The sequence below is a fragment of the Manis pentadactyla genome, chromosome 10, assembly GCF_030020395.1.
Source record: "Manis pentadactyla isolate mManPen7 chromosome 10, mManPen7.hap1, whole genome shotgun sequence".
In the NCBI taxonomy this organism is placed as follows: Eukaryota; Metazoa; Chordata; class Mammalia; order Pholidota; family Manidae; genus Manis; species Manis pentadactyla.
Genome location: NC_080028.1, coordinates 70761791 through 70785717, shown reverse-complemented (window position 1 = coordinate 70785717; position 23927 = coordinate 70761791). Strand labels below are relative to the sequence as shown.

General features: G+C 39.4%; 1 protein-coding gene across 8 annotated transcripts in view; it reads right to left on the bottom strand.

Annotated features, from left to right (window-relative positions):
* PDXDC1 (pyridoxal dependent decarboxylase domain containing 1) overlaps positions 1-23673 on the bottom strand; it is a 51996-nt gene extending 28323 nt beyond the window's left edge. For 5 of the 8 annotated variants that reach the window (XR_005031276.2, XR_008992101.1, XM_036917884.2 and 2 more), the window contains exons 1-6: positions 23508-23673; positions 5838-5911; positions 5248-5316; positions 3386-3466; positions 1534-1680; positions 167-356 (exon numbers count right to left, since the gene is read on the bottom strand). Coding sequence is in view for 6 of the 8 variants with exons in the window: in XM_036917884.2 (XP_036773779.1) it covers positions 167-356; positions 1534-1680; positions 3386-3466; positions 5248-5316; positions 5838-5911; positions 23508-23528 (582 nt within the window). In the remaining 2 variants the exon portion in view is untranslated. Of the gene's footprint in view, positions 1-166; positions 357-1533; positions 1681-3385; positions 3467-5247; positions 5317-5837; positions 5912-23105; positions 23232-23507 lie in introns of those variants that run through there. The other 3 variants (XM_036917879.2, XM_036917880.2, XM_036917881.2) reach the window with 3 other exon arrangements.
* Between the last annotated feature and the right edge of the window lie 254 nt (positions 23674-23927).

Sequence of the window (23927 nt, the reverse complement as noted above, 5' to 3'; positions counted from 1 at the left end):
ATATACATTTACATATTTTCTTATAATAAGAAACAAGCATGTAAGGAAACCACCTTTCTTTTCACAAAAAGAACAGCAGCTAAAGAAAAGAGTTTACCCACTTTAAAAAGTTCCAGGACAGAACAAAACATCATTTCTTTAAAATATCCACCTAAAACCACATTACCTGGTTACAAAGGTACTGGCCCAGGCCAGGCCTAGCAGCAGCACTGAGATATATAACGGGTTTCTTGTTACACAACACGTTGAAGCCATCCACTACAAAGTCTTCATAACGAGAATGAATGGCAAGCGTACAGATCTTGGCAAGTCCTTCTCTTTCTTCTTCATGGAAATAAGCACAGCCATTTTCATATCTGTTAAGACATCCACATATCAATATGTTATCTTGGTTAACTCTGATTTTATATCCCAACCTTACAATCACACAAGTACTCCTTTTCTTAACTTAGAAACCATCACCTAGGTGAGTGAAAGGAGACAGGAGTCACCCTCATCTTACACAGCTGACAGCTCCGTATCGCTAGAGGTTAGAAAGCACAGGGGCAATGAGCCTTCGTCCAAACCCAAATCTTTGAAGAGCAGACTGTGAAAACTAGCAGAGAACAGGAGTCCTTCAGATCTAAAGAGGCTAAAGATCATGGTTTTGGCTGATTCTACAAGAAGGCTAGCACTGGATAAGGCAGGCATGGTTTTTAGCAGAGTTTCAGCCCTAAAACATGCAAAGTAAATAAAATTATCAAAAACACTAGTCAGACTAAATTTTGCTTTTGCTATTATCTGCTTCGGGCCTTTTATTCTTTTTAATCTCCCAGGAAAGGGGAGAGAATTTCAATCACAGGTGTTGGATTTTTATTAGAATAGAAGAAATTTTCTCCTTGGTGACAGGCAAACTTATACTCTCGCCAGGCCAAGCTCTTTCTCAACATCTGAAAGTGATTCTCCCAAGCTCAATGTTCCAATGTCAGGCAAACAGTCCTTTTCCATAAGAGCAAATAGCATAAACACAAAAGTACTATTAGTCCTGTCTTCTACTGAATCCTTAACCTGCTGTAATTCCTTAATAATGCCAACTTTACCAAGAATAAAGCAAACTTCAATTTCAAAACACATACTCATTTTCCTTATGACAGCATTTCCCTTCTACTCAAGCATGAACTAATACTTTGATTAAAAACATTTGAATGATTCCACTGCTCTACCTTCTATCAACATGTGCCTGTTAGGAACCCTAAAAGTAAGAAATTGCAGACATTATCCAATACATCTGTGCTTATGTTCTCAGCTCTTTACATATATTAGTTCATTAGCTCATTTAATCCTTACAACAATGCCATGAAATACATATGAATGCTATCCCCATATAACAAATGAGGAAATTCAGGCATGGAGAGATTAAGCAACTCTTTCAAGAGGAAGGGGTAGAAGCAGATTTGAACACAGGTAGCAGAGCTCCAGAAAACAGATCCTTCACAGTCTATACCCAACTCATAAATATCTTTACTGGAAACTTGAAACTCATAATTTCTTTACCTGAAAATTCTGCATAGCCATAAAGTAGTGTCTGAAAGTATCCTAGTTGTAAGTTTCCTCAGTTTCTCTTTGTCCAGAGTTGAAATATAAGCTCCCAGACTATGTCCCAACAAAGCTATATGACCTTGTTCTCCAATATTCTGGATTCTGTTAATCAAAATTCATTGGATTTAAAAACGTATTAGTCAAAGCATAAATAAAGAAGTAAAACTCAGAGACACATTATTCCACAGAAATTTCTGTTGGACTTGAAAATCCACTTAATGGTCTAAATGGCAGAAACTCAGATAAATTTGAAATTCAGTGCATATAAGATATTGACAGTCTAGCACAGAAAAGTATTGTTAAAATTCAAGTCCTAGGAGAGAAATATCCTTTTTATCAAATACCTACTAAATACATAAACTGTTTTTGAATAATTTCCTAAATTAAAAAAAATTAAATATCATCTGTAAGAACTATGGAAGGTAGAGAGCTCAGATAAAACGTGCAGATATCAATTTTTTAAAGAATCATTAGGTGAAGATCGATACCCTGCATTAAACAGCTATTTGTAACAGTAGAGCAAAACAGTAGGAGCTAGACATTGTTTTACATGTAATTATAATGGATGGACTAATTTCCCTTATAAAGAATAACTATAAGTCAACTAGAAAAAGACAAAAAAATCAAACAGGATACTGAGCAAAGGAGATGATAGTTCATGGAAATATAAATGGGTCATATAGAAGACACATACAGAAAGGCACATGACCTGGTTCATAAAATGTAAGTTAAAATTATGCTGAAATATCACTTTTTACCTATTAGACTGGCAACCATCCTTACGCCTGCCAACAGGCAAATGTGGAGGGAAAGAGGTACTCTCATACACTACTGGTGGGACTATAAACTGGCACAATTCCACAGAGGGAAATTTGGCAATCTTATTAAAATTATAGGTGCACAAACTATTTGGCCCAGCAATTCCATTTTTAGGAATTTAGTCTCCCAGAAACACTTGCTTTTATGAAAACCTGACAGATGTACAAAGTTATTGGTTGCAGCAATGTCTATAATAGTAAAACACAAATAGGACAGTTAAATAAAATGTGGTCTATCTATTCAAAGTAAAACTAAACAGTTCTTAAAGAAGAAAACTCCTTGTGCATTGATATGCAACGAACTCCAAGACATAAAAGAAAAGGGCACAGACAATGTGCACAGTATTTATGTGCTGGAGGGAAGAGTATGGGCTTTGCTTGTGTACACATTCACATAAAATACTGCTGAGAATACATAAGAAACTGGCAATACCATAGATCTCTGTGGAGAACCAGTTAGGGAGGCAGAGGGAAGACAGAATATTGCCTTTGTATATCCTCTTTTACCTTTTGAAATTTTAACTTCTTGTTCAATGCATTACTTGTTCCAAAAAACTAAATTTAAAATAAAGACAAAATGAAACTAAATAAGTAGTTACATAGAGGAAAAAATAAAAATAAAATAGGTGCTTTGCAGACAATGTGGACTGCCATCAATCAGTTCAGCTGCTGCAATTCTTAGCAGATGCAGAAACACAGAGGCAGGAAAGCACACAGCAGTTATTTTCTAGTCCCATTGTCAGCCCCTCTCTAAGAAACAACACCATAAAAACTACATTTAGTTTTAGTAAATGCATTCCTTCTACAAAATACATTATCTAAAATATATAAAAGTCTCTCTACAAAGAAAAAAACAAGCATTGTTTTAGTATCATATGTAATGCTGAATGAAACATAGCTTATTATTTCAGCAACTTTTAAGAATGCAGTGACTATCAAAATCAAGAACACATTCTTTCAAAGAGAAGCTGCCAACCATTCTCCATTACCGGGCACTCGGGGGCTCCTCATCTTCATCTCCATGCATCAGATTCTGAACTAATTGGAGGATGCTCACCATATCCTGTCCACTGCAGAATAAAAAAGAGTTGGGCAGGTAGGACTACCACACATGCCCCACCACTCTATTTCTCTCATCCAAACTAGTTTTGGTAAGTTTTTTCCTAATTGAGTAACTACAAGAGAAAAGAATGTGTTTGAGATACAGAATACATCTTTAAAAATAAACCTCAGTATTTACTGAATTCTGAATACAGCTTTGTGATTAAATCTTCTACTAAAGATGAGATTAATCAAAAAAAATTTATCAGTACTGTTTTGGCAATATTTTCTACGTATTCATTTGAATCCTGAAGAATATTTAATAAGTGTGTTATAAGAGCCTAAAGAGTCCTTTTTAGATGCTGGAAGGTCACAGTAGCAGCAAAATATTAATGCCACTGGTACATCTAGCTTCCTTCCATGTAGGAGTGTTGTCTATTTGTTCTAACAGACTAAAAACAAATAACACAGGCATCATTTATTACCACCTCTTCCCCACCTGGGAAACTAAAGAGATCCAGCAGAACATAAACAGATTTACGTGTATCCAAGATATGTTACTAAATGCTCATTACAGAAGACATGAAAACCTAGGAAAAGAATGTGAATGGCTAAAGTAGAAAGCAATGGCAAGGCAACTTGTAACACACATGATGGAAAAATATCATCACTCCATTGATGAGAATATGACTTATAAAAAATTCTCTTTTTTGAAAAAGAAGCACTGTCAAAACAATGCCCCAGTATTCATCCTTCCCAAGGTATTGACCATCATGCGGGAGGGGCTCTGGTCCTTGGACACCGCGTGAAGGTTAGGCATACTTGGGTACTAGCCAGGTGACCGTGAGCAAGCTATGGAAACAGGCTAAGCTCCTATATCACAGAATCATGAGGCTGCAACCAGACCGTGCATTCAAAACATTTAACGCTGTGCCCGGCATGGTGTTCTCTCCGATGCGGGCTCACATTCCCTTCAGTAGGCCTTCTACAATTCATCCAGATGCACTTCTCAGCTGCAGAACATGCATCACATTCAGAGGGATTCAAATCAGCACCATCCACACTACAAGTAGGAGAGTCTATTTAAAAATATTAGCATCTGGGTGTTTAGACGTGACATTTATCAGCACATTGTGATCCCTCCTCCATTCTTGTCTTCTGCAACCTTGTGCATAATTAAATTCAGGTCAAAGGACAATTTAAGGGAGGTGTACTATTACTTATATGCAGTTTCCTGGTTATAAAACAAAAAAAATGTGCTTGTCTGAGGGAAGCTGGTCTGGGACTTTAATTCCAGATTGAGTGCTATCATTGTATGAAAATTTTAGTCAGATAGCTACTTATTTTTCTGATATTTTTCCCTTCTAGTCAAACCAGACTTGACAGATTTGCTTTAGTTGCCAAAAAATAAGTCACTGCCAATAAATGATTAAAATTGGCATTTTCCTTCATTTTAATATATTATAAAAATGATAAATCTCATTAAATTCTCTCACAATAAAGCTCAGTCTACTGAACAGATTATAGGTTTCAAGAATGAACTATGATAGTTGAGTTTTAATTAAAAATTTATGCATTGTTTTTGAGCAATGTTGTATTAAATTCTGAATGCAACGGGGAGAGGCAGGTAGGCTCGGCATTACCACTATCTAGCTAACAGTATTGCAGTTTTCTGATGTTTGTTACACTACACACAACTCTAATTTACTTTGTTTTCAATAAAACTAAATTGTAAATCAACAATGATAAAATCTTGGTTTAAAGAAAACATGTATCCTAACTAAAGGTACTTATCTTCACTGCCACCTACCTGCCTTGGAGTGGCCCTGGAATATCCCCTGAAATGAGCTTCTTTTCATTTTCTTCCTCTGTTCTTCTACTTTAAAATAAAGGAAATAAAAAACTGTTTTTGTTTTTATCATATCAAATTTCTAACATTTCAGCATGCAAACGTTGACAATGTTGCCTAGAACCTCTCAGTACTGATATGGGATCTGAAACACATTTATCACATCTCTCCCCCCTTCTCTCCCGCCAGCCCTCAGCTAGGGTGTATGAAGGTTCAGGAAAAGAAAACATGAAGGAGATAATAATCAATCCATTTCTTGGTTAGTTGATGCTCTCTGTATAGTTAGAAGTATTTATAGATGCAAATCAACATATTAAGTAAATGAAACTCGTAATAGGCAGAACTGAAAATTATTAAGTCCTGCCCCTCAATTTCAAAACCCTTTAATTACAAAGCACCTTCCACCCAAGGCAAACATCAACTTTAAATGAGCCAAAGCTAAGTGAGACATTCTGAAACCAAGAGGTGTTATTAATAGCAGGAAACCAGTGCCACCCATTTCACAACAGGTTGAACATGTGTAATGGGTCACTTCTGCTCCGCAGGCTCACCTCTGACTGTCCTCTAGCATCTTCATGGCCTCCTTCAAGTTTTTTCCCATTTCAGCTAATGTAGGGTCTGCTATCTGGGAAACAAATAAAAAAAAAAGGTCCAATTTTAATAGTCCCTTATTACTTCAATAATTCATCCAGAAAAAAATGAATGCAACTCCATTTTCTTCTGGATTTATTATAAATTCATGGATTATTAAGTACATTTGATTTAATTCCAGTAGTACAAACATTTAACAAATTCTACTGGCCCCACTCCCCAGGGGAAGCCACTTTTAAGTCTGACATATACTTTCTAAATTTTCACCTTACCCGTATGCACCTCAGCAACTTGCTTTTTTCTACTTTCTAGTGAATATGGTTTGATATTAGTATGTCCACTTCATTCTTCTTAGTGGTGACACCTTATTCCATTCTATGGATGTATCACTGTTTAACCAGTCCTGAATTAATGGACCCTTAGGCTATTCCAGTTTTCACTATTAGAAGCAATGTCAGAAAAGTATGCACAGTATGCTGCTGTAGTGGATGAAAAATGCCTCTCCTGCCCACAAGACATTCACATTCTAATCCTGGAATATATATTGCAGATGTTATGAAAGATCTTGAGAGGGCAAGATTACCTTAAATTCTTCAGGTGAGCCCTAAATGCAATCACATGTATTTATGTAAGAGAGGTAGAGGGAGACACCAACTGCCCCTCCCACCTCCCCTCACCCCCACACAGACAGAGAAGGCAGCTGTGTGAAGATGGAGCAGATGGAGATTTGAAGATGTGGGCCTTGAAAACTGGAGTGATGGGACCGCAAATGAAGGAAGGAGCACTGGCAGGCAACGTGAGCTTAAACAAGAAAGGGAGGGACTCTTCCCCAAGCCTCTGCAAAGAACTCAGCCGCGCCAACAATTTGGCTTCAGGCCAGTGGTACTAATTTCAAACTTCTGGGCTTTAGACTGTGAAACAATAGGTTTCTGGTCTTCTAAGCCATCTAGTTTGTGCTAATTGTTACAACAGGAACTAACTGCCACAGGAAACTAATATACTCATAAATCTGCAAGTGCTTCTGTAAACTGGACGCTTACACAAGCTGTAACAGTGACTCCCTGCACAGAAGGCCTCAGAAGTCTTTTCAGGTCACACCCGTTCCTTTAGTACCAAGTGGACATCTCTTTCCCATTCAAAAAAAACAAAACCTTAAAAATCCTTGCAGAATTAAAACACACACACTCATTTTCCTTTCTTCCTACTTAATCTCTGTAGCAATTTTTAGGCAATTTTGTTGCCTTGAATATATGATGAGTTGGGTTATAAAAAGTTATAGACGCTGTCTTCTGTTCCCTTCTTACTCTTCACATTTGCTGCTGTTTCTAGTAATACCTTATACAGAGTAGGTGTGCAATAAGCTGCATTACATTTGTTAATGCACTACCTTCTCAAAATTGTTTTTAAGAAATTCTACTCAGTTTATCAATGTAAGTATCAGAAAATGTTAATTCTAGAAGGGCCCTTAGACATCTGGCCAGGGATTTTCCACCTGTGCTCTGAGGCTTAAGACTCCTTGGAAGAATTTTGGGAAGGAGAGTTGGGTAGGCGGCTCCCTATGCTCACCCTCTGCCTCCATTAAGGAGATCAACTCTGTTTTATGATAGGGCTTTGAGTAAAGTTTCATTTGTAAGAAATTTCATTAAAAAGAAAAGAAAGTATATCAGGAAAAACATCTGATCCTGGTCTAACATTTTATAGGTAAGGAAACTTAAGACTTCGAGGGGTAAAGTGACTGGCCTAAGGTCATGGAGCTAATAAATGACAGAGCTGCACCAGAAGACTGGTTTCCTGCCTTCAGACCTCTTTCTAATCACACTGACTCCCACAGGGACTACAAAATAGTCATGTAGCCACATCCAACAGGATTTTTACACAAGGTAGAAAAATCATTTTAAAACAGTGTTTCCAATAAAACTTGCCATTTAAATGTACCCGTAATATGGGTTAGAAAGCAATCTACAAAGGTTTCAGGGCTCCTGGTTAATGACTGTGAGTAGGATGAGGAACAGATCGTGGTCAAGAGAATTTCTCTAACTCCTCAGTCTATGGATCGTGTTCCTTATTATCCTCATCTCCTGTGACACTCTAGTGTGTCCCCGATCATCTGGCCAAATGAAAAAAACAATTTTGCTTGGTCACTCACACCTCAACGTCTCGTGCTTGTAACACTTGTTCTGTGTGAAATGTTCTTGTGCCTTTTGTCTATTGCTAGCTACCTATTAAATCACAATTCAGTACTTCCAAGAAACCTTTATGGGTATTTTCACTCTTTCACATCTCTCTAATGTTACTGATACCATTCTTTATAAACGAAAAGTCTGGACTCAGTGCCTGACAAAAATGTCTGTGTTCATGGGGACAATGAACACTTGAAACTGGGGCCATTCTAACATGCAACTGCTGTTTATCCTCATGATTCCTTACTCCTTTGCTGTAAATTGCTTTACAGATGATCTTCCCAGTTCAGATACTCTCTTCAATTAGATTTTAAGCTTCTTGAAGGCAGCAACTCAGACTCCTACAAATTTTTTTATTAAAATTTTTTAAATTAAGGTATTATTGATATACCTCTTAGGGAGGTTTCACATGAAAACCATTGTGGTTACTACATTCACCCATATTATTGAGTACCCCCATACCCCACTGCAGTCACTGCTCATCAGTGTAGTAAGATGCCACAGAGTCACTACTTATCTTCTCTGTGCTACACTGTCTTCCTCATGATCCCCCCAACACCATGTGTACTAATCTTAATACCTCTCGATTCCCTTTTCCCTCCCTCCCCACCCGCCCTCCCCATCTCTCCCTTTTGGTAACCGCTAGTCCCTTCTTGGAGTTTGTGAGTCTGCTGCTGTTTTGTTCCTTCAGATTTGCTTTGTTGTTATACTCCACAAATGAGGTAAATCATTGGTACTTGTCTTTCTCCACCTGGCTTATTTCATTGAGCATAATACCCTCTAGCTCCATCCATGTTATTGCAAGTGGTAGGATTTGTTTCTTTCTTATGGCTGAATAGTATTCCATTGTGTACCACCTTTTCTTTATCCATTCATCTACTGATGGATTTCCACCAACAGTGTAGGAGGGTTCCCCTTTCTCTGCATCCTTGCCAGCATTTGTTATTCTTAGTCTTTTCAATACTGGCCATCCTCACTGGTGAGGTGATATCTCATTGTGGTTTAAATTGCATTTCCCTGATAATTAGTGATGTGGAGCATCTTTTCATGTGCCTGTTGGCCATCTGAATTTCTTCTTTGGAGAATTGTCTGTTCATATCCTCTGCCCATTCTTTAATCAGGTTATTTGCTTTTTGGTTGTTGAGGCATGTGAGTTCTTTATATATTTTGGATGTTAACCCCTTGTCGGATATGTCATTTTATAATATATTCTCCCATACTGTAGGATACCTTTTTGTTCTGCTGATAGTGTCCTTTGCTGTATAGAAGCTTTTCAGCTTGATGTAGTCCCATTTGTTCATTTTTGCTTTTGTTTCCCTTGCCCAAGGAGATGCAATCAGGAAAAAGTAGCTCATGTTTATATTCAAGAGATTTTTGCCTATGTTGTCTTCTAAGAGTTTTATGGTTTCATGACTTACATTCAGGTCTTTGATCCATTTTGAGTTTACTTTTGTGTATGGGGTTAGACAATAATCCAGTTTCATTCTCCTGCATGTAGCTGTCCAGTTTTGCCAACACCAGTTGTTGAAGAGGCTGTCATTTCCCCATTGAATGTCCATGGCTCCTTTATCGTATATTAATTGACCGTATATGGTTGGGTTTTTATCTGGGCTCTCTAGTCTGTTCCATTGGTCTATGGACATCTTGTGCCAGTACCAAATTCTCTTGATTACTGTGGTTTTGTAGTAGACTTTGCGGTTGGGGAGTGTAATTCCCCCAGCTTTATACTTCCTTCCCAGGACTGCTTTGGCTATTCATGGTCTTTTGTGGTTCCATATGAATTTTAGAACTATCTGCTCTAGTTTGTTGAAGAATACTGTTGGTATTTTGATCAGACTCCTACTAATTTTGACTTCTCTTCTAGGACTTGAGTGTCTAAAGTCAGCTTGAAACTTGGATTGCCATGTTACGGCATAATGTATATCAACACACTAGCTGTAAGTGCAATGCAGCTAATTTTTCCTAAAGGATTGGAACATATTTTTCAGTTAAGAACAAAATAGCTGACCTGGGTTAGAAGCCACTTATTATGAAACAATACTTATTTTTCAACACCAGAATCACATGTGGTGATGAGATGCTTACACATAAAAGGCAGGAGAGAAATGCAGCTTGCTATTCTCCCATCTGAATCTCTCGCCACAGAGCACACACTTCTTGAGAGAATGGCTTACACTGAAAACTGTTCTTGCTCCTACTCTCTTTTAGGGAGTGAAGTTGGGGGTGGGGTGGGGGGAGTAGGTGGGTATGGAAAATAACATTTCTAGTTAAAATTGAGTAAATTAAATGTGAATATGAAGTGATTCCAATGCTGCAGACTCTCAAGTGCCTGCTGTGTTAAGTGGCTTACCCCAAATCTCAAGCATTAGCAGGTGCAGGAAAATATTAGGCTGTAAGTCAAGGAATGCTCTAAGAAAAATTCGTTTATTAATTGTTTACTTAAAAATAAAAACCACCAAACTAAAAAGCATTTGTACAGCAAAGGATACCATCAACAGAACAAAAAGGCAATCTACAGTATGGGAGGACATATTCATAAATGATTTACCTGATAAGGGGTTAACATCCAAAATATATAAAGAACTCATACAAATCAACACCAAAAATATGCCCAAATAACCCAATTAAAAAATGGGAGGAGGACCTAACAGACATTTTTTCAAAGAAGAAATATAGATGGCCAATAGGAATGTGAAAAGATGTTCCACATTGTTAATCATTGGGGAAATATAAATCAAAACCACAATGAGGTATCACTTCACACCACTCAGAATGACCGCTATGCAAAAGACAGTAACAAGTGTCGACGAGGATGGGGAGAAAAGGGAACCCTCTCTTACACTGTTGGTGGGAATGCCATTTAGTGCAGCCACTGTGGAAAGCAGTATGGAGGTTCCTCAAAACATTGAAAATAGAAATACCATATTACCCAGTAATTCCACTCCTGGGAATTTACCCAAAGAAAGCAAAATCCCTGATTTGAAAGGAATATGCACCCCTATGTTATTGCCACATTATTTATAATGGCCAAGATATGGAAGCAACCAAAGTGTCTATCAATAGATAAAGTGGATAAAGAATGGATAAAGAAGATGTGGTACATATACACAATGGAATATTATTCAGCCATAAAAAAATCCTGCCATGTGCAACAACACGGATAGACCTAGAGGGTATTATGCTAAATGAAATAAGCCACATGGAGAAAGACAAATACCACATGATTTTACTCATTTGTGGAATCTAAAAACAAAATGAAGAAAATAGCAGTAGACTCATGGACACTGAAAAGTGACTGGTGGTTAACATAGGGGAGGAGTTAGGGTCAGTGGGAGGGGAGGGAGAAGGGGATAAAAGGGCACAAAAATTCACAATCATACTGTAAGGTGGTAACAGGGATAGTAGTACAGCATGGAGAATATAGTCAATGATTCTTTAACATCTTCCTATGTTGAGAGATAATATGCACTAGTGGAGTTGAGGATTTAATAATATGGATAATTGTTGAACCATGTGTGGTATATGTGAAACCAATAAAAGATTATATATCAACTATACTTCAATTAAAAAAAAAAGAGGGTGGTCCTTTGTCAAAACCCACTGGACTATACACTGAAGATGTGTGCACCTCAATGTATGCACACATTTTATTCCCTCAAAGAAAAGAACTTTAATAAAAAAAAAAAGTAAAAACTAAGCCTCCATAAGTTTCTAGTGAGAGCAGCCACTACTCTTCCTTATTCACACTTTGTGTCTTCTGTACCTGTGACAGTGGCAGACAGGGTGGCTGTGTGATAAATGTTAATAAACAGTAGCAGGGCAACAGAGACCTAAATGAGATAAGAATTAAGCTGTAAAAGGATAGCTTTTATTCAGTATTTAGAAGTATTTAGAAGACTGTTCTATGATAGAGGGAAGACAAAAACAGTATACTGTGCCAGGTTCTAGGAAGAATGTCCTATCATTTCTTTTAATCCTTAGCACCTAGCACAGGGTCTGGTGCAGAAAGATGGCTCAATAAGGTCTGCAATCCTTGATAATAGTACTAACACTTACTGGGTTGCTTACTATTTTCTAGGCATTGTGCTAATTAATACCTTAAACGCATTACTTCCTGACTGACCCAAAGGCACGGAGTTAGTATGCTTTAGAGCCAAAATTTAAGACAAAGTCTGTATCACCCTAGAACCAGTGCTCTTAACACTAGATAACACTTGAGCCTCAATTTTCTCAAACAAGTAAAGGAGCTCACCCTGAAAAAGCTCTGTTCAAGAACCATAGAGCTAAGGTCTCATTTTAAATACGAACCTCGCTTGCTTGTTTTCACAATATTTATATATGATATAAATAAACATATCAGAAAACTCTTCCTGTAAGTAAAATTTCTATTCTACAAATTTCTACAAACCAGATGATCATAAACTTATCCAGAACCATGGACTGTTCAGAGCGACAGGGAGTACTATTAATAATTAAGCCAGGACAATAGGCATCAACCAGGACTATCCTGGGCAAACCAGGTGGTACCATTACCCCAGCCTTCCCTAAAAAGTTTACTTCAGCTCTTAAACCATCATTCCAACTAGTGAAGCCCATGCAAATATTTTTGGTGAGGGTTGTTTATGAGTTCTAAGGTAAAAGGAAACAAGTAATTTGAGGGTCATGGACCAAAGTGCTGCTATTGCCTAGGCATCCGTCTCAATACTCAAGGAGCACACAGTATTGCTACAACGACTTCTTTTCCTGCCTACAAACATATCCGAACACATTTTCCCTCATTTACATTTTGAGTGAAGTGATCCGACTAAAATTCTGGGGTCTCCTAGAAACAATTTTTGGAAAAGGTCTCTTTATTAGCAAAAAAATTGGCAGATCCCAACTGCCCCTTTGAAGCTAGCTGGTGCTTGGTCTTAGCAAAAAAGTCGGCAAATCCCAACTGCCCCTTTGAAGCTAGCTGGTGCTTGGTCTTCTCCTTTCTTACTATACATAAGCAAGCCAACTCGGGTTGTATTGCACGTGAATGTGGTGATTTAAGATGCTTTTCTAGAAAAGGGAATGTAGACAACTCAGACTTCTGAGTCGGACACCCAGGACCTCCTCTCATCCTTGGTCCCTAAGGGTCAAGAGAGGCTTACAGCAATTATCCTGTTAAAAAACAGAACAGAAAAAGTGCAACAAAACATTTCTGGAGTATGCATATCCATACATATATTTTCTGATGATGAAACCACTATATGCCCATTAGTGACAGCCCAGAAACAATTTGGCTGTTAGTCATTAGGCTGCAAGTTTATAGATTATGTTTCAGCTACAGTTGATTCTGCTGCATAATGAAGCAGATTGGGTATTTCTGCTTTAATCATATCTAGCATAGATACATGGTATGGCTTAATGTAACTTCAAGGCTCCTAAGGAGAACCACTGAGCTGTTTGTACAATAACTCACAGAACAGAAACACTTCATTTTGTAATATAAGCCCCACCGTTTATCGTCTTATCTGCATCTTTTCAAGAATTGTTTTTATACTAGCTGATTTTCATCACTTTTAGTCAGTGTGTAATATTAAAATATCTTGCCACTATCAGAAGAAGAAATTTTACACTGTAATGTTAAAATAGCATTAATTAAAGTTTTCACAATTTAAATGTGAAGGAAGTCAAGAGTCAAATGTAAGGTAACACAACAAAGGAGGTCAGGGAGTAATTCTCAATTTTTCAAAAAATCTAGCAGTTAATTATAAATTTATCTGGAATAAGGCTGCATGGATTAATGAAAAAAATCACTTATTTTTGTTTTTGGCTAGAATTATACCAACTCAGTATGAGGTAACACTGGTACTATTCCTACATATTATTTGGAATACATTCTATGATTTTGTTCTATTTCACTTTATAAAAACTGCTGGTCATGCAACCTGCTAAACTCATATGACATCCCATATATACGATGAAATTTGCTTTGGAAAAAAAAAGCATGTAATGGCTGTTGGCAGTTATTAACAATGAGATTAACAATCATTTGTTAATAAAGTTAATAAACTAGTAAGTTGTTTATAATAACCTTTCAAATGCAGAAACTACAGTAGAAAAATACACATCTTAAGGCATAAGATTTGGGAGCTACTCAGCAGACTCATAGACTACAAGAAGGGACTAGCAGTTACCAAAGAGGAGAGGTGTGGGAGGGCGTGTGGGGAGGGAGGGAGAAGGGGATTGAGGGGCATTATGTTTAGTATACATGGTGTGGGGGGTCACAGGGAAACAGTGTAGCACAGAGAAGGCAAACAGTGAATCTGTGGCATCTTACTACACTGATGGATAGTGACCGTACTGGGGTATGCCTGGGGACTTGATAATATGGGTAAATGTAGTAACCACATTGGTTTTTCATGTGAAACCTTCATAAGAGTGTATATCAATAATACCTTAATAAAAAATAAAAAAAAAAGATTTGGGAGCTACTGCTTTACAGACATTTACAAAATTTTCTCAGCTTTCAAGCATGTTTAATCCAGCTCTCATCTACACCTCAGTCAAACCAGTTTACCAATGTGTGACAATTATGTATTTATTTTCACACAAATTAGGAAGAAATAATAAACATTACTGCTTAGCAAAATCTAAATTAAAAAGAAAAAGGCTCTTGGCTAGGAAGAATTAGTATCGTCAAAATGGCCATTCTGCCCAAAGCAATATACAGATTTGATGCAATCCCCATCAAATGACCAACAGCATTCTTCAACGAACTGGAACAAATACTTCAAAAATTCATGTGGAACCACCAAAGACCCTGAATAGCCAAGGCAATCGTGAGAAGGAAGAATAAAGTGGGAGGGATCTTGCTCCCCAACTTCAAGCTCTACTATAAAGCCACAGTAATCAAGAGAATTTGGTCCTGGCACAAGAACAGAGCCACAGACCAGTGGAACAGAACAGAGACTACAAACATTAACCCAAACACATATGGTCAATTAATATACGATAAAGGAGCCATGGACATACAATGGGGAAATGACAGTCTCTTCAACAGATGGTGCTGGCAAAACTGGACAGCTACATGTAAGAGAATGAAACTGGATCACTGTCTAACCCCATACACAAAAGTAAATTCAAAATGGATCAAAGGCCTGAATGTAAGTCATGAAACCATAAAACTCTTAGAAAAAAACATAGGCAAAAATCTCTTAGACATAAACATGAGTGACTTCTTCATGAACATATCTCCCCGGGCAAGGGAAACAAAAGCAAAAATGAAAAAGTGGGACTATATCAAGCTGAAAAGCTTTTGTACAGCAAAGGACACCATCAATAGAACAAAAACGTACCCTACAGTATGGGAGAATATATTCATAAATGACAGATCCAATAAAGGGTTGACACCTAAAATATATAAAGAGCTCATACACCTCAACAAACAAAAAGCAAATAAGCCAATTAAAAAATGGACAGAGGAGCTAAACAGACAGTTCTCCAGAGAAGAAGAAATTCAGATGGCCAACAGACACATGAAAAGATGCTCCACATTGCTAGTCATCAGAGAAATGCAAATTAAAACCACAATGAGATATCACCTCACACCAGTAAGGATCACCACCATCCAAAAGACAAACAACAACAAATGTTGACGAGGTTGTGGAGAAAGGGGAACCCTCCTACACTGCTGGTGGGAATGTAAATTAGTTCAACCATTGTGGAAAGCAGTATGGAGGTTCCTCAAAAAACTCAAGATAGAAATACCATTTGACTCAGGAATTCCACTTCTAGGAATTTACCCTAAGAATGCAGGAGCCCAGTTTGAAAAAGACAGATGCACCCCTATGTTTATTGTAGCACTATTTACAATAGCCAAGAAGTGGAAGCAACCTAAGTGTCCATCAGTAGATGAATGGATAAAGACGATGTGGTACATATACACAATGGAATATTATTTGGCCATAAGAAGAAAACAAATCCTACCATTTGCAACAACATGGATGGAGCTAGAGGGTATTATGCTCAGGGAAACAAGCCAAGCAGAGAAAGACAAGTACCAAATGATTTCACTCATATGTGGAATATATGAACAAAGAAAAACTGAAGGAACAAAACGGCAGCAGACTCACAGAACCCAAGAATGGACTAACAGTTACCAAAGGGAAAGGGACTGGGAAGGATGGGTGGGAAGGGAGGGATAAGGTCAGGGAAAAAGAAAGGGGGCATTACAATTAGCATGTATAATCTGTGGGGGGGGGGCATGGGGAGGGCTGTACAACACAGAGAAGACAAGTAGTGATTCTACAGCATCTTACTACACTGGACAGTGACTGTAGTGGGGATTGTGGGGGGGACTTGGTGAAGGGGGGAGCCTAGTAAACATAATGTTCTGCATGTAATTGTAGATTAATGATAACAACAACAAAAAAAGGGCAAGGGGAAGAGGGACTAGAATGTGGCAACAGAATGTAGATCTGGGGTTCACTGCAAAGGGGCACAGGAAACTTTGTAGGGAGATGGAAATGTTTCATATCTTGATCATGCCTATGGTTACATGACTGTAAACAACTGCCAAAACTCAAACTGTATAAATAGAGTGGGTATTTTTATTGTATACAAATTGTCCCTCAATTCAAAAAATGGATGGTGAATTGATTTAAAGTCAATTTAAAAGAAATTTTAAGCAAATAATTGTACAAATGGTACATTGATGTGGCAAAACACAAAGATGGTATGTGAATAATTGCTGTTTGGAAAATACAGAGCCTAAACCTTTAAAGAAAAGCAGCCTTCAGAAAAGAGGAAAAAAGGAAGTCTAAAATTTGATTTTAAAATATATAAATCACGACATTCATCAATAATAGAAGCCTATGATACTGTAGATTTAATGCACTGTTTATTCAAGGGAGGAATGTTCATAATTGGGAAGTCCTAGGGCTACTGATGGAAAAACTGAAGCATGTAAGAATACTGGCTGCTTGATCAGAAAGATCTTGGTGTTTACAACGTGTGCAACTGCCTTGCCAATGGGTTTCAGCCCCGGGGAAGTTCGCTATGGATTCAATGTGATCAAAGAAATTGACAACAAAACGTTCTTTGGGGTGAAAGGGTTTATTACCCGGCTTGTTTTCCCAGCGGTAGGTCAAGCACTAGCATCTCTGCCTCTGCCCAGAGAACTGGGCGGAGCTCTCTACATAGTACAGTAAATAGCTTACTGCTTAAAGGTGTGGAAGCGGTAGCCTAAGAAACAGGCCAGCTACATCATCAGGTGGTTTGAGTTCAGTGAGGATCCTGGCCATAGGAACCCCAACTTCCCCACAGGAACAAATCTATAGAAAAAAATCACTACCTTTCTTTGGCTACTGCACCAAATTGCTATGTTTCTAACATAACTGCTCTTGCCTCTGCAGCTTCCTAAACAAGGTTAATCTGGTTTGTGAGAATCACACAACTCTCAACTCTCCAAAAATCATAAATTTTCTCCCAGGTGAAAACAAACTGGTTAAACAAGAACCCCAACCACTACATGTCTCTGAGGAGCAGGTGCTCCAGGAACACAGCGTTGTTTATGAGCCAATAATGAAGAAATGCCAAGGATTCTCTACAAGGTTGATACAGTGCTTTGCAAACCTGGCTTACCTTACTAGAGACCAAATTTCTATATCTGTAAAAATTTTTGCCCGATTTCAACAGAAAATAATTAAGAACTTTTGTCTCTGTCTTCTAAGAATCAGATACTCTTGGAAAATCGTATTTTTAACTATCATGGACTCTATGCTTGAGTTTGTGAGAACATGAACACATACTGTAATTACTGGTTCAATAAGCATCATGATATTCCTAGTTGAAAGGGGATATGCAAATATTGCATAAAGTGTTAGTATTTAATCTTATGAATTCCTCAAGAAGAGGGGCAGAAAAGAACCTACAGGAAAAGAAAGGGGCAAAAATACACAACAAAATGGTAAAACCCTAGCACAGATAAGGAGGTAGCAGTAGTAACATGAGATCAAACCTGTCAGAGACGGACATATGTTGAGGGAAATGAAGGGCATTCGAATCATTTTGATTTAAGATGTGTTGAGAATCCAGGGACCTAAGTTTTAAAAAATGTATTCACAGAGACTACTACTTCTATAGAATCAATTCAGTGGGACATTATGAGTAAATGCCTCCCAACAACCACACAGATGGAAAAATACCATACATCAAGCAAGCTCTATTTCTAAAAAGTTTACTTGTTTATCTGGAGTCACACACATTCTGGAACAAAAAACTACTCAAACAGAAGCATGATATCACTGGAAAAAGTCTCTCACTGAGATAACACTTCTTATAAGGAGTGTTTTCCTAGGTCTTATTGGGGAATCAAATCAGAAAGACAAAGATATCCACTATCCTTATTGATACCATTCTTTCTAAAATTGAATTGGAATTGTGTAGGAGTAATGTTACCAGCCTTATCCTAAAAACAGTAAGAGGAATTCTGAGGAAAGGAACCCATCAATTCCTGAAGCCTCTGTGCATCCATTATCTTCTCACTTTTAAGGTTCAACTGTGTGAAACTGCCAATATTCAACTGTTTTTAATGCACAAAAACAGCAATTTCATATGATCTCACCTAATACAACATCTAGTCTAATAGGTAACTCAGTTCCCCTAAGATCCTGAAAAGCTCACTGTAGCTAAATATTCATTGTCACTGAGGTAAAAGCAAAAAGGCTTTATTTTTAGCTTCTTCTGTTTTTCTGTATATAGGAAAAAGGTTATATTAGTAAAGTTTATTCCTCGCTTAGTCATTTGAAACTCAGAACACATTTTCCACAGAAACAAAGAGGAGACAAGGCCCCTGGTTAGAACTCAAGGACTATCTAACCTGAAAGCAGCTAGATACTTAACACTTGCCACAAAGCAAAAAACTATTGCAATAGTAAGAGCAATTAACAAAAGCTTAATTCAAAATAATTTTATGGCCCTTGAATATTGCTTAGAAAGAGTGGACCGATTTAAGCTAGATAAATCAAATTTCTGAAGGGAATTTTTGGACATTTTCAAAGTGACTGGAGGTATCTTTTTTTTGTACTTGATTTAACTTAAAAAGATTAAATGGCTTTCCCTTCCTTTATGTTCTACAGGCAATAACACAAGGCACAATCATATCCTAAAGTAAAAATCTACATTATGTTTACAATTTTTAAAAACTCTAGAAAAGCCATGATTCTGAACTAAATATTCTACCTAAAGAACCTCTTCCACAAAGTCTTTCCTGGCCATCCACTCCATGCATTCCATTTGTTTCTTAATCTCTGCTATAATTTTTTACCGCTCTTTAGACAAGGATTGTCTATACATGTATGCCCCTTACAAGAACATAACCTCCTGCAGGGGTCATGTCTTACACACTGCGTCTCCCTCAGCACTCAGCCCTGAGCTTTGACCAAAGCTGCCTTCAGCAAAAACAGATGAAATTAAGACCAAGCAGCTCCTATCTATAACTCATAATCCTCGATAAGGAAGAACACGTAAGGGAGTGGAGACAGTCAGCAGCTCTGCTACTGACCACCTATGAAATCTTCAATAAATCAAGCACCAAGGCCATAAATTTTTAGGATCAGGAACTTTGTAACATGTTTACCCAGACACACAGCATTTGATAATCATTTACTACTTATCCACCCGGCACCTGTATGCAAAATCCTCCCATTCCAATGATACAGGGATCAGCTTTAAATGAACACTAAAATGACAGGCCAGCACCTGCTCACAGAAGTCTCCCTCTTCTATATAAGGGTGGGACCTTCAAAGGCATACCACAGAACTGGTCATTTCAATCTTGGCTACCAGGGATTCTTTTCGTAAGCTTCTGAAGTAAAAAGCTAGAGTAGAAATTCTGGTAGCCCATATCAAAATGATCAGAATGTTCCATTCATGCTTCTGCTTTCATAAACTCAAAAACAGTAAGGTTATAAAGAATTTTCCAAAATCATGTCCAAAGTGGGGAAAAACTTAGCTCAGGATGAGTACAAGAAACAAAAGTGGGTTGGGTTTTGATTATTTAGGCCAGAAATAGGGTCAAGGTTGCCTCTTGTAGAGCCAAGAATTAGATATGGAACAAATTGGCCCCCCTCTATAGCACTGTTCAATAGTGGTGATGAAAACATTTTTATCTGCTGTGTCTGGTACTGTAGCCACAAGCCACATTGCGACTGCTGTGCACTTGAAATGTGGCTAGTGTAACTGAGGAACTGAATTTTAAATTTTATTTAATTTTAATTAATCTGAAGTTAAATAGCCAAATGTGGGTACTGGCTACCATACAGGACAGTGCAGTTCCAGATTCTCTCAGAGGTTCACAACCAGAGATCCTCCTTCTCCCTCCCCAGGGGACAACTCCTTCATCTGGACTCGTTTCTGGCTGTGACACTACTGGGACAGGGTGCTACTGGCACCTAGTGGGTAGAGGTCAGGGATAGTGTAAACATGCCACAATGCACAGGACAGCCTCCCGCAAAAGAGAATTGTACAGTCCAAAAGGCCAGTATGCTTAGTTTGAGACAGCGTGTTCTAAGTTTACACAAGGTTGGAATTAAAGTACGTACAAAACAAACTGCAATACACCTTGTCTAAACACAATACCCAGGAAGAATGAGATTTTCCCAGCAAAAGGGAAAGGTCTGGGCTGGTCTACAAGTTTATAAAGTTGCAGGTTTTGACCAAAAAATGTATGTAGGTGTGTTGAATATTAAGATTTTCAGCATCAGAGTAATCACTTCCTGTGGCATTTGGAAAGCTTTAATATTAACATAGGCAAACACTGAGAGACTGTAGTATAGGGCCTTGTTTCTTATGAGCTGGACAGTTTTGGGAAGCAGAGGCGCCTGCTCCAACTCTTCCGGTTTGAATCCCTTGCCCTTTCAATTGATCTGTCTGGTTTCTTGAGACATCACTAATTTCAGATACAAGAAAACAGATATTATTGTGAAAGAAAAGCAAATCCAGACAAGAAAGTGGCTCTGTCCTCACAGGTCAGCCCAGCCACGTATTATCTAAAGAAAAAGGGAGGGTACAGAATTATATTTGAATCAAAGGAAAAGTACTGATTCTATTAAATGATGGTAGCATACTGCATTTTAGAGTGAGAACAATTACTTGAAATTAGAGGATGGGTATCAAATCACATTGTGGTTTCTGCAGCCACTATAAATTATGCAAGGATCAGTTTAAATGAGATCATTTCAGAACTGCTCAAACAGTTCTCAAGTTTATATTAGCAATGTAGAATTTGCCCCAGAATAGTCTGTTCCTCAAAGAAACAGGAATAACAGACACAATTCAATATTTTACCCTCAAACTTTTTCAGAACATAAAATCCTCAACATTCGTATTGCAGCAATGCTGCTTCTTTTCTGCCCACTTGGCACCAAAAGAAATTGTTCATTACATGTAGTCCTCTATTGCTTCAGAGAATATAAAAATGAGACACAGTCCTAGGTCTGAAAAACTTACATTCAAACTTTCCACACTGGCCTAAGGCAGAAACTTCCAGCCTACACACTCTGAATTCCTAAAAGATCACTAAAATTTCTGTGAATGCTCCAGCCTTAAGCATTCTGCAGTTTCAGGACCTGTGCAGATCTGCCTTTGGAGAGTTTAAAATCTTTCATCATGAATTTACAGTTAGGGAGCAACCACCACAAGGTACTAATAAAATACCAGAAAAGTCGTTTTTAAAGCAGGATTCCAACACACTCCGTTTTGCAGATCCTATAAAGAACTATGCTGGGAGGAAAGATCACCCCAGTTCTTCAAGTTCCTAACTAAAATGACACAAAGCCCGTCCCAACTTCTTACGAAACTAGAAAGGAAACAACACTGAAGGGACATTTTTAGCATAATTTTGTATTCAACCATTGGTGTTATACATGTGACCTAGGCCACGGGTTGAGAAGCTCACCACTACCGACTTTTTGAGCAGATAATTCTTCAGTTCGGGGACCGTCCTGTGCAATGCCAGATATCATGTAACATCCCTGGCCTCTACCCATTGGGTACCAGCAGCACCTCTCTACACCCCAAGTTGTGACAATCAAAAACTGTCTCCAGACAAGTTGCCAAATGTCCCCGAGGAACAAAACTGTCCTGTGATTGAGAATCACTGATCCAGACCCAAACTCAAAGTACCAAAAGGTAGACACTGCACTAACCAAAAGCCCAGAAAGACTATTCCTAGCCAGAAAGAAAACGTAACTTTACCAACAGGCGATGGAAGAAAAACATTCATCTTTTTGATTGCCTTCCCTCCAATCTATGAGAAATAACCCGGGGAGGCCTAGGCTATACCACTGCGTGCCCATGAAGACGTCTGGCTGAACTGGTATAATTAGTCCCTTCAACTCTTCAGTGACAAGCGAACACATCTACAGCAGCTGCTACATTGGAAAATGACAAAATCTGTTACTTCTGCCAATTAAAAATTAAAATAAAGCAGTCTTAAAACACTAGCATTGTTTCTACTCTACACGCTCGAAAAATTGGGTCTGCACAAGCAGACTCCCAACCCTGACCAAGGAGAAGGGCTTTGGGGGAGGGAGGGATGTCAGGTTCTGAAAACAGTTATAGAAAAGAAATCCAAGCACTGGCTGTCACTTACTAGCCCTAGATCCGGGACAATTAGAATCCATTTTATATGCCAGAGCAGTTGGCCAGGGACATCACGCTGCTGTTCCCCCAAGATGAAAACAGAGGAAAGCGCTGCTACCAGCGGATTTCAGACGGACACGAGGGTCTTCCCTAGCCACGGAAAGGGGGAGCCAGAAAGCTGCGGAGCAGCAGCAATCCCCCAAACGAAATTCGCCAGCTACAAAAGACCCATATCTTTCTCGACGTCGGGGGTCTTACAGATGTTCACAAACTACAGCGTCAGAAATCACGTGCAAAGATGATTAAACACGCCGGCCCCGCCCCCCAAAGGTTCGAATCCGGGGGTCGAAAATTCGTATTTTTGCCAAGGGCCCCACTTGAGTCTTGGGCATGCTTAAGTTGCAAAACCACTACGTTAACATTTTTCTTCCAAACCTGGAGACCACAGAAAATCTGCAGGTTTGCAGCTGGCTCGGAAACAACTGGGGCTTCTTTCCAGTCGCTTCTGGGGCCGCAAAGTGTTCTCTGTGTCCTCCGAAAGGGCGAGCTCAGCTCAGGCAGGCCCCACGATCCGCCCCGCGGCCCCCGCACTGGACCCCGGGCGGAACCCGGCCCAGCCTCTGCCGGCTACCGGGACCCAATAAGTTCCCGGCCCGTGACGTGACCAGGCCTCGGCCGCAAGCGCCCGGTCGGACGCCCTCGCGGCCAGGCCTCCTCGGGAGGGGCCAGTGAGCCCCCGGCCCTCTTCCCGGTCACAATGGCAGCTCGCGGCCGGGAAACAGAGCCATGGAGGCGGGGACTCCGGGCTGCAGCGCCGCTCCCGCCCCCGGTACGGACCTTCTCCAGGGACGCGTCCATGGCTGAGGCGGCCTGATGGAAGCCCGGCGGTCCCGGGAGCTACTTCCGCCTCCCGCTTCCCGCAGCAGTCTCCACGCTGGCAGAGCTGACGTCCCCGGCGCCCGCGGCCGGCGGGGTGGAGACGAGGAGGAGCTGCCGGGTGGCGCCGCGGGGTGGGGAGTCTGCGGGACTCGGGGAGGCGGGGCGGGGCGCCGCGGGTGGGCGCGGCCCTCTAGGCTTCCGTACCTGCCGTGACGCCGGCCACCCTAACGCTCCCAGGTGAGGAGGGGAGGATGGGCGGTGAGGCCTGCCGAATTCTTTTCAGAATTCTGTCAAGGCAGAAATATAATAATCACAGACTATCACTCATGTCGTAAGAGGCTGGAAATACTAGTGACGCACCTGTATTCCAGGCCTAGG